The 11,718-nt window shown below is 43.0% G+C and overlaps 1 protein-coding gene across 6 annotated transcripts in view; it reads right to left on the minus strand.

The window, feature by feature from the left end:
• Positions 1-3,313: 3,313 nt before the first annotated feature.
• The window catches only part of ERG (ETS transcription factor ERG), a 138,369-nt gene continuing 129,964 nt past the window's right edge, over positions 3,314-11,718 (minus strand). For 5 of the 6 annotated variants that reach the window (XM_015641426.3, XM_015641407.3, XM_015641442.3 and 2 more), the window contains 4 exons: positions 10,106-10,174; positions 9,713-9,769; positions 8,093-8,140; positions 3,314-5,360 (listed from right to left, as the gene is read on the minus strand). In XM_015641426.3, coding sequence (XP_015496912.1) covers positions 4,840-5,360; positions 8,093-8,140; positions 9,713-9,769; positions 10,106-10,174 — 695 coding nt within the window. In that variant the 3' untranslated portion in view covers positions 3,314-4,839. Of the gene's footprint in view, positions 5,361-6,323; positions 6,730-8,092; positions 8,141-9,712; positions 9,770-10,105; positions 10,175-11,718 lie in introns of those variants that run through there. The other variant, XM_015641450.3, reaches the window with a different exon arrangement.

Below are 11,718 nucleotides of genomic sequence, written 5' to 3' on the forward strand. Positions count from 1 at the left end.
AGTATCATGGCAATCATTTAGTCCAAGTCCTTGTGCCTGTTTTAGAAGCCTGTATCCAATTTGGCATCTGGATATGGAATTTGGGGATGTGGTTTTGGGGTGATGCTGGTGGTGCTGGGGAGTCACTGGATGAGCTTGAAGGTTTCATCCCACCTTGTTGATTCTGCAATCCTTTGATTCTCTGCAGAGCAGATTTTTTGTTTTGTGTGGAGAAAAATGGCACCTTCAGCATGAAGAAAATTGGAAATGAATTGCCACTACTTTGGGGCAGGATGAGCTGGTGGAAACAGTGCAGCAATTTCATTCCAAGAGTCTGGAAAAACCTTCCCAGTGGTCTGCTGATGGAGACACCTGAGGAAAGGAGGCTTTTCAGGTCACAAAAATAAAATATTTCCAAAGAAAGGATATGGAAATCCATCTTTTTTCTGCTCATGCTGCTCGATTTTCATCCAGGTGGGACTAAAAGTGCATCACCTGCTTGACTGGGAAGAACAGACTCCAGGGGGATGGAGGTGCAGTCAAAAAAGTCCTAGAAGGGAATGGTTTAGACAGGAGGAGACAGCAGGCTTGGCAATGTGTAAATGAGGGGTGGAGTGGGGAAAGGGAAAGAAAAAACAAAGGAAAAGAAGAAGGGCACAGTAACAATTGCCAGAGAAGAAGAGGGATGGGTTTGTGAAGTGGAATATGTCTAAGCTTGGCAAACACCCAGTAAAAGGGAGCGTGATAACAAACCACAGATATTTGGAAAGCTGTAAACACTGAGGCAGGCAAAGAACTCGGGAGGGTGATGTATGGGGAGTGCAATCACCAGGAACTGCAAAATACAGAAATGGCAGGGAAACAGAAAAAAAAACCAAACCACCCCTCTTTGACAATGAGATGTGTTGGGCTCTGTGTAATGGGAATGGGTGGAAATTCCCTGGAATTGAGACCTCTTTAAAGAAGGTTAAAGAAACATGAGTAAATGTACAGTAGAAAACAGTTTTGTTATAATGAGAGGGATGGACAGGGTTTACCAAGCAGAATTCCTCACTGCTTCTAGGATTGAGCACAGAAAATTATCCTTCCCCTTAGGTTTTTATAAAATATATATGGACCAATATTCTGGCATGGAACCCCAAAATATTCTGAGCTTGGTTTTGAGAAGTCTTCAATCCAGTGATTTAAAAGGACATCTCAGGGAAGTTCCTGGCCTAAGAACCTTGGGTGTTTTCCTAATGTGACCAAAATTTGAGAAGGTGGCTCAGGAAAAGCTCATGGGATGACTAATCATATGATACAGGTAAAATGGTTTCTTTTACCTTTAATGCACATGTAATGAGAAATTTATTTTAAAATTATATTTTAGCTGGGGCAAGAAATAGTCTGAAATTGAAATATTTGCAGAAGAAAAGTCTGAACACCTGATGATCCCTGTGTTTCTGTGGGCAGTTTAAAAGGCTTGTGGGCTCTTTGGAATCTGGGTAAGGTTTCCAGCTTGACTGACAGTTGCCTTTAGAAGAAACTCTAATTTAAATAAAGGGCTAAAATTATTCATGTTACCAATTTCTGCAAATGTGGGCCCATCAGGGCCGTGTTGTCCAGGTGCTAAATGGCAAAGAGAAGATCCAGCCAAGGTCTTGGGGTCAGTGTGAGCTTCACTGAACATCTCTCATGGTCTGGACACGCAGTTCCTCAGCTCTGCCTGATGGGCTCATCCCTTGTCACAGTCATGGGAGACCCTACAAATAATCCCAGTGCACCACTAGAAGGATCTCTCCATCCTTCACTTGCAAAATCCATGTTTTCCAAGGCTCCTGGAAGGGAGTGAGAAGGTCCTGAAGCTCTGCAATGGGTGACCACGGTCCACCAGTGAGCTTCCCATGGCCAGCTCGAGGATTTTAATCTTCACACGAGGGGACTGCACCAGGCCATCTGCTCTGGCTCCATCCCTGTCCTGGGATCTGGAGCCCAAAGCTGGGATGTTGTTCCCATTGCACAGGACAGCAGCCAGGGAACACAACCTGGAAATCCTGCAGGCAGCCCCGTGAGCACTGGGGATGCTTTGGACGCCTCCAGGCACGTCCTTGCCCATCCAAACAAAGACCTTAATTAAATCTGGATTTTTAGTGTTTAATTAAAAGCTGGTTCAAAAATATACTCACCATTTTGGGTTGGAAGTACACATCAAGTAGAAAGTGAGGATCTGTAGATTTACTTCCACTGAAAGGCAAATTATTATCCAGGTGTGTCTGCCATAACTCCTTAACTTTCTAAAATAGTGACTGACCTTTTCTAAGAGTTCATTTTTTTCTTCTTCTTTTTTTTTTTTTTTTTATGGAAATACAGTCTTACCTTTCTTATTTCCCTGCTCAGGTGTCACACATTGGTAACTCAATCCTGTGCTTATAAACTGCCACCAAGACACTCCTAACACAAAGCCTGGTGAATTGGGTCCCACTGCTCCCCACAAAATGCATATGCAGAACATTTCCTATAAAACCTGAAACCACACCCATTTTGTCTGGGAAAAAAAAGACACAAAAGAACAGCAAAAAGGAGGGATACAGAGGGCTGAGCTGTCTGGGATTCCTGCAGCAAACACTGTGGAGAGCCACTCATAAATGTCAGGGCTGATTTTCCAGACCAGTTCTTCAGATGGTGTTGGGAAAGAATGGATTTATGCCAGTAGGCACCAGATGCAGTTTTGGGGCCCAGGGTACAGAGTGGGAAGCCTCTAAAGCTAGAAGATAAAAATAAAAACCCTGCCCTTCGTAAACAGCCAGGATGGGCTGCAGTGACAAATGAACAAAGCTGCCACACACTCCATTCTAAAGTGGGGAATAATGGAAATTATTCATTATTCACTTTATTCACTAATAATGATACAGAATGTATTAAGGGCAAGGGAGCAAAGCAATTCAACACACGATTCAGGAGGAAGATACATCCCAGGCTGAGATTTTGCAGCACAACTTCATGGCAACAAAAGTTAATTTCTGAGTATGAATACTCTTCCTTAGAGGCCTCCCTTAGGCTTCATTTCCAGTCTTGGGCGTGGAGCTGTCGATGAATTAATTGGGGATAGTTGCAATCTCTGGGCCAGAGAAGCTCAGCACAGGGATGGCAAGGCACTGTTAAAGAAGGGCTGGAAGCATTTCAGCAGAACTGTCTGGAAAAGAACATACCCAGCACCTGTACATTTTAAACTCAGGCTGTTTGCTCCTACATTTTCACATCCCAAAAAGCCTGGTCTATTTTAACCTGATGAGTAGCAGATCTGTCATGGGTGTCACACACAAAAAAAATGCAAACACAAATGCAAACCACATTGTCAATCTGAAATTGCCATGCTAGGCCAAGCTTATTTTATTACATACATTCTGCAATCTAAGGACTAATATGTTCATAATGTAAACATTAAGCATACAGAGTTAAAATTCAAGGCCACAATAGTTTTTTTTTTTTGGATTGTCCCTTTTTGTTTTGTTTTGTTTTGTTTTTTTGTGTGTGTGTGTCTTTGGTTGGCCGAGATCAACTCGTAGTGTATAAATGCATAAGTTATATAATAATTATATAAAAAGGAAAAAAAAAAAATAACATTGAACTTGTATAATTCATTCTGACAAACGCACAGCGTTCGCGACTCGGTAAGAAAAACTGGCGCCCGCCTAACAAAAATATTCAGGTGATTTCTGATTCTGGCAGTCAGGGGTTGTCTCTTGCTCTAACCAATAGAAAACAAACTCCCTTAGTAATGATGAGGTTCTAACTGGTAACTTTTAAATATCGAACACAATTCCAGTTTTGCTTTTTTTTTTTTTTTTGCCCCTAAAAAAAAGAAAAAAAAAAGAGATGCATATTCTGATTTCTCGCTTCTTCTGCTTTTCCCTTTTCCCACTTTTTATTACTACTGAACCAAGTCTGTTCCTCCTGAAATACTGGGAATGGTATAATACTGAGCAATACGTTTCACAAGTCCAAACAAGTGTTTCTTCATAGTCCCAACACTACAAAGTTTTCAGTCTTTTCAGTCTTTACTGCTCAAGAAGTTTCTTTCCTCCCCTTCTCACCACCTTCATCCTCCTCCTTCTCCTTCCTGCCTCCTCTGTCAGGTGCAGGCCTCTGATCTACAGTCATACACTTGCCCTCCAGCACATTCTCATTTCCCACGTTTGGCTCAGGGTTCCTGTAAAACTGTCAAGGAATCTGAAAGTTTGGTTTGTCTTCACAGTTTGAGTAGCTGATTCGCTCTGATGAATGGATCTCATTTGGTTTTAATTACAACACTGATGTTCTATTCCAAATCAGCTTCCACACTAACCAGTCTCTTCTGCTGATATGTTTCTATTTTTTAAATACAGATAGGCTTTTTTTTCCCTTTTTTTTTTTTTCCCTTTTCCTCTCTTTTGTAATGATCCATATACTGTATGTTAGGTCACTATAGACTTATATTGCTGTAGTATAGTCCCAGTTTTGCACTAGCATGATATCAAACTTTACACACAAGCTTATCAACTTTTTAAGACCACCATCTTCCGTAGGTTTTCCTTATCATTTCATGCTTCTACCTACAATAGTCTATTGTTGTTTGGTCCACAGAGTCGATGCCCATATACATTACATTTTAGTATCTTAATACTTCTTGGATTATTTCCTTTAAATCCCTACTACAAAAAGTCTTTTTGACATCTATTTTTAACGTGGTTTTGGGTTATTTTCTCCCCAGCCAAACCTTCACTTGTCTCTTTAGGCACTTTTAATTCGAGTACTCCAACAGAGTTCATCGCGACTCCTCAGGGACCGAATCCCATCGGGAAGCGTCTTTGCTTTGCCTGGTGTTTATTTTCCCCACCCCACTTAGTAGTAGGTGCCAAGATGAGAAGGCATATGAGCAGCTGGCAGCCTGGTGTTGGGGTAGATCCCTCCAGTCGGCGAATTCCAGTAGGGATTGGGGGCAGCAAAAAAGCTGGAGGATGTCACGGGCAGGGCAGGGGGGTGGGGAGCCACAAAGTTCATCTTCTGCGGGTGCGCGTGGTACGAGCTCATGTAGGGCAGGTCCGACGGGTATTTGTACATGGACGACTCCGGGGGGTGAGGCTGCAGGGCCTGGGCGATGCCGTGGAAGTCGAATTTGTAGGCGTAGCGCTTGCCGTGGACCTTGGTCATGATGTTCTTGTCGTAGTAGTAGCGCAGGGCGCGGCTGAGCTTGTCGTAGTTCATGTGGGGCTTGCACTTGCGCACCCCCCAGAGCCGCGCCACCTCGTCGGGGTCCGTCATCTTGAACTCGCCGTTGGTGCCCTCCCAGGTGATGCAGTTGGAGTTGGAGCTGTCCGACAGCAGCTCCAGCAGGAACTGCCACAGCTGGATCTGCCCGCTCCCTGCGGGGAGGAACAAAGCGGGAATGTCAGGGCTGGCATTAATAATGGCAAGGCATCAACTCTGCGGGCTCTCCCCAAGGACCCCATTAGGAAATGTTGTGATGTTGGCTCCTAATTCATTCTATTAACCAGTCTCCCTTCTCCCAGGACTGTCTCACGAAACCCTGAAGAGCAGGGATAATTGTAATGTGTCGTGTTTTCCCTCATGTGAGTGGCAGAATGCCATTCCATGGAGATTTAATTGTTACCTAATGTCATTCAGCGCAGACAATTGATGGGGAAATAATACAGCGCTCATTTAGGAAACTAATCTCTAAAGTTCAGCGCAAACAGCTTTCACTTGCGTAACACTCTGCTTGTTCTCACAGCATTATGTTGCAACTAAATGTTCCCTGCTATGGAATGAGCCCACACAAAAATGGAGAAGTTTAGAGCAAGCTGGGCCCGTGCCAAACCATATCATCCCTCTGCAGCATTTGGGGAAATGCAGAACGGAAACTTATTAGCTTGCTGTTGCACTGCACACAACCAGAGGGCAAAACAATTGCAAGAACAGTGAAAAGGTCCATAAAATACATCCTTGTCATCATTCTGCTTCTAATGAGTTTAAATGATTATTTTACATTAAGACGCAAAATGTTGCTGTTGTATTTTTCTCACTCTCTGCCAATTCCATGGCAAAAAGAAAATAGTTAGTCTGTAAACTTCACAAAAGTAAGGTAGGGCAACAAAATTTGTCCATTTTAGACAAGTGAAAGTAGATTTCAAAGGGCCTTGCCACTGACAGTCACGTTAGAAGCTTAGCATTTCTTAACGAAGCAACACTGAAATGATGCAAAATGCAGCTGAGCAGCTGGCGATGCAATCTGTTTCACAAGCACAGTGTCAGCAGAATTTGCCAACCAGCCTGGATGTGCTAACTCTGAACTACATCTCTGACCAGGAATCGGTTGGGTTTCTTGCTTTTTTTTTTTTTTTTATTCAAACCAGCTATGTGGGTATAATAAACAAGCTTTTCTTTAGAAAGCTTATAGTAGCAATTACAATATCAAGCTAGAGCAGCATCTGAAACCCATTAGCAGTTTATACTTCAGTGCAACTGAAACCCATATTCATTTAAATTGTATTTATCCAAACTGGCCTTAATGAATTTCTTCTGTTCCATTAACATGCATTAAATAAACAAACAAACAAAAGAATCCGTGGTATGAGCAAGGCATGCAAGTTTTAATACACGAAACATAACAAGAGGATTAGGCTTTGAAAATCAATAAACAGTTCAGCACTGGACAAAACACAAATTTTTTGAATAAGCAATCCAACATATGTTCTAACATAAACACTTGCCTTCCAAATGTAATATATAGTCCTATGAAAATAAATGGTTGCTGTCAATTTCCTTTTAATGAGAGAGTAATTCCACCAATTTATAAACACACAAAACATGTTAAAGCACAGTTATGATGGTGTGGAGGAATTCCATATCCAAATGTTAAAAAAGCATCCCAGTCCAGATCTTGTTAAGTGTCACCCACAGTAATGAAGTCAACCAAAGGGACACTTGATAAAATTTGGCAAGCCATGATTTATGACCAAATTAAAGGGATGCAGGCCCCCACTCCCAGTCAAGACCAGTCTTGCCTGGAAACCCCCACTGCCTCAGGCCATTTGGAAAATCCTGCTCTCAACACTTAATTACTTTCCTCTGCCACACAAAACTGTTTGGAGAGTCAGTGAATCTAGAACTGTGCTCGATGTCACTTGGGAGAAAGCGAAAGGGAACTCATCAGCATTTTGGCAATTTCAGGCCTTGAAAAGCTGTAAAATTGCTGTAAAAGGAACCATTGTCACTGGAGGGGCTGAGGAGATGTGTGTGGAACAAGGAATGTTGTGCCCTGGGACTGTCCAGGTAAGGAACACAGGTGGAACACACAGTGTCAGTCCCTCGTGGTGGGTTGTGGTGTTGGTCACGGTGCTGTACAGCCACAGCGTGTCCTACAGGCTTGGAGCAGTGACATCTGCACAATTCCCAGTCAGAGCTACTAAATCCCTTGTGATCCCTTGTGTTCAGCAAAAACATGCTGCTCCAAGGTTGCACTGGGTGTTCCTTGAGGTGTTTTCCCACCTGAGTGGTTCTGTGAGTGTGACTGTCTTCTAAGCTACACATCCCTATCCACAATGCACCCCATTGAGGGGGGAGAACGTTTTTCAAGTGTTTAACCCAGTTATTATTTGCAAATAAATGTCACTTTCCTGGTTTTTGTTTTCTTTTTTCTATATATTTCTCCTGGGTTGTTCATCCCAAAATTTTGTATTCCCCAAGGAATATCCAGCATGATGCTGTGATGTGAATGAACAGAATCTGGGACACAGCTGATGAAGAGTGGTTAAAGGATTTGTGCCCTCCTGGAAGGGTAACTGGAGACCAGATGGGGTCTCTTACACCCCATAAGCAAATCCTGATGTTCAGGCAACTGAAGTGAACTCCAGCTTCAAAGGTTGGACTCCTTGGAGGTCCTTTCCAACCTTAATGATTCTAACTTCCTCAGTCCCACCCCTTGTGTAATTCAGAAATTCTGCAACACACTGGGTACCATCAGCTCCCCCTGAGCCATGCTGAGGAGTGGGAAAATCAGGGACATTCCCTTACAGGTCTGGTCTTAAAGCTGAAGTGGTGACACTCAGCAGTGAAAGAGAGGAAAGCCTCCTAAATCAGCAAAATCCCTTCTCACCTGGATTTGCAAGTCGGCTGCTGGTCGGTCCGAGAATCTGATATGGATCTGCAAAATGGTGAAAGAAAGATTTAAAATCATGCAACAGCGATGTCAAATGTTGTAGGTACTATTTCTGAACCCTGTGAGGGGCAGTGTGCACTGTGTGATGGGACAGCAGATCCAACACCTAAGCCATTTTCTCCCTCTGCATGGCAATGTTTGTATGTTCTCTTTTCAAGCTTGGTGTGGTTTTTGCACTGTATTAATGTGCAGATGCATATATTCAGAATGTAAATTTTGTTATGAAACATGCTGGTGGTGGAGTCCCCATCCCTGGAAGTGTCCAGGGAAGGTCTGGATGTGGCACTCAGGGCTCTGGGCTCGGTGACAAGGTGGGGATGGGTCACAGGTTGGACTCAATGACCTTGGAGGTCCAACCTCAGTGATTCTGTGATTCTCTTTTGTCACTGGACTCCAGTGAGGGATCCCATGGATTCATCCTGCAACTGAGGTTTTCAGAAGAGCCTCTGTCAGCCTTACAGTGGCTGTAGCATCTCAGTATTTCCCTCTAGGAATTCCCTCTGGAAATGAAAACTTATTTTGGCTTGAAGCCCAACAGGGAAAAAGGGAGGGCTGTGACAGGAGCCCAAAGCCAAAGTGATGGGCTGCAAGCCCCGAGTGCCCCTGTGGCTTTTACAGCCAAGAAGACAATCAGGTTACATTCCTTACACATTTAAATCATCTGTGCAGCTCACACACAGCCATTAAAAGGTCCTCAGGACTTACATAAACCATCAGTATATTTCTAGGAAGATTCTCGTGGTTGGAAGGCCAGACTAGATAAAACACTGTTTGGGCAAAAATCAGTGTAATCCTTCCCAGGCAGTCTGTGCATGAGTTAATGAGAACTGGTCATGCACAGTTTTGTTTAGCTGTAACAAAACCCAGAATAATGATTTAAAATCCATGTGATAAAAACTGGCTCAGAGTCTTCTGAGCTAAGAATATCCTCTAAATCTCTTTTATTTCCTCCTTCTAACCTTTTGCTGTTAACAAAAGCCATGACTGACTCAGGACCTTTGTAGTGCTCTCCAGGTACCTGTCCAAAATACAGCTGAATTTGCAACAAGGGATTAGGTCCCACCCTGTGGATTTGCTGCTCTGAAAACACAAAAGATGCCCATTTTGCTAAACCACTACTCTACAAATCCATAAACTTCTGCTTTCCCCTCACTTTTCCAACAGACTGAGAATCCCTCTAATATTCCTGTTGTGTTTCAGGAGCCGAATTCAAATGGGTTTCTGTAGCCTTTAATCCATTCCCTTTTCTTTCTTTTTGGCTCATGCACTTTTTCCAGCTGCTGCCATCTCAACTGCTGGGGTCTTTTGACATCTCTACTTTCCACTTTTGTACCTTTGTACCCAAATTGTAGAGACAGGTTTTTTTTTTTAAATACCATTTTTTTTCACTGCCTTTAAACATTATATTCATCCCAAATCCAGCTGCAGAGCAAATCCCATTCCCATGTGAGGTTTTGGTGGTCTCCAGCTGGAGTGGTCTGAACCAGATTGTGCAGTTTTTTAGTTTCTCATCATATTCAACAAACCCAGGTGGAATTCAAACCAAATGACACCCACCTAACTGAGGACGCTGGTCTTCTGTTTTGGGAACTGTTGAGGATGATGGCTGAGTAGCTGAAAATGATAAAAAAAACCCCCATTTAATTATTTTTCCAGTTAGGAAGTTGCTCACCAAACCTATGAGAGGTCCCCAGGCTTGGATCTCCTGCTGCCCTCTGCTCCAGGATGGACACAACAGGATTTAAAGCTCATAAAAAGCTTTTTAAGGCTCTGTGGTGATGGACTTGGTGAAGTTTGAGTTTAAGGAAGGATGTGGCTGCCCAGTGACACCTCCCAGAATTGTCTATACAACTGGCTTTCCAAAAATGCACAGATAAAACCCCTCCAGAGCTCCTGTAATTCCCTTTGGGATCAAATCCATTTATTCCCCAGCTGTGCAGATGCTTTTACCTTTTGACTGAGGGCTGGGGTGGCTGTGACTCGTCCATGCTGATCTCCTGGCTTGCTCATAAGGCAAATCTGTGAAGGAAAAATACACTTATTCATGTAGATATGGCCTAAAGTGGCTATATCCAAAAAGGGCACGTTTGAGGGGACTCAGGATTTGGAAAATTACTGAAACAGGCAGGGAATTCTTTGCTAAAACCTTTATCATCTTTATTGTCTCTGAAAACAACAGTAAAAACAACAGCTGTGCTCTGCAGAGGTGCCTGTGGTTGTCAGAGGTCTCAGCTGCACTGAAACAGGTGCTGCAAAGAATCTTTAGAGACCAGATAGAATTCATCACATCCAAAGGTTCTGGGTTCTCCCTTTAGTTCCCTTCCTCAGCCCAGGACAGCAAGGAATGGCACACACTGACATCATGAATAATCTGTGCTAGGATCTTGCAGGAAAAGTCCCCAGGAGTTCCTTTTATGCATAAACCCTTCCAAATCCAGCATCTAACAGTATTTCCTTTTAAGAAGACAGGCTTTAGTTGATTTATTCCTTTCTGCTTCTTGGGACAAGCTCCTTAAATTTACAGATCTAAATTTTCATTTCCCTTTCATTCATTTACTCGTTACATCTATTTTATTTTGGTGCTTTAGCATATTAAAAAAAAATGAAAAACCTAAGCCATAAAAGCTTTCTTCATAAAGCAAATGTAGTAAATTCAAATGTTTGGTTTACCCTTAGAAATCTTTGGCAGTTTCCTGTGCTTTTCCACAGCTGACTTTAACACATTAGCTAAAATTACTGCCAAAATCAGAGACTTATGTAACTTCCAGGATCTCAGGAAGGTAGCAGTGCCCACCTGGTGGAACTAAGTTGGTGCAGATGTCTTGACTCTCAACACTACTTGTGCTTTATTTCAGAATCCATGTTTGGAAATGAAACCAGTTAGAAAGCAAAGAAACAGCCCCAGACTGGCTCTGTGCAAGGCAGATGGATCTGCCCATTTCCAAGCACTGGGAGGAGCAGCATTGCATGGAAATAAAGTGTAATGTAAAATACAAAACCAAATTGCATTTAATTTATTTAGTCTGTTTGGTACTGCCAGCTCCCAGAATCCTACACTTCCAAACTTTTGCTTTTGCTGAGATTTGCAACTGATTTTTGCACTGCATTTTCACAATGAATAACCTTGTATCCCTGATTTCTTAAGAACTATTCCACAGTTTCAGAGAAAATAATGTGAATTTTACAGGTGCTCATGTGAGCAGAATATGAATCACTGTGACCTGCAGTTGTCCTGCCCAGGCTGAGTTCAACACTGCTGCTTAGTTAGAGGCTTTACCATCTGGCAAAAAAAAAATCCAGAATTACTCTGGTCATAATTCCAGGGGGTTCTGAGTTCTGAAGCACACAGGGGGCTCAGCTGTGGGGAGTCTGCAGGCATCTCCTGCACTCCTGCCTTGCCTGGCCAGTTCCCTCTCTCCATGGCAGGTTCTCTACCTCCTCTCTAGATTCCCCTGCCAGGCAGGTCCTGGTGACATAAGGAAACTACTTTTCCCCTCCAGTGTTTACACTCCCTGCCCAGAAAGACATTGTCCCAACCACAATTCTACCAACAATGCCTTTCC

Source organism: Parus major, chromosome 1, assembly GCF_001522545.3.
Source record: "Parus major isolate Abel chromosome 1, Parus_major1.1, whole genome shotgun sequence".
NCBI lineage: Eukaryota > Metazoa > Chordata > Aves > Passeriformes > Paridae > Parus > Parus major.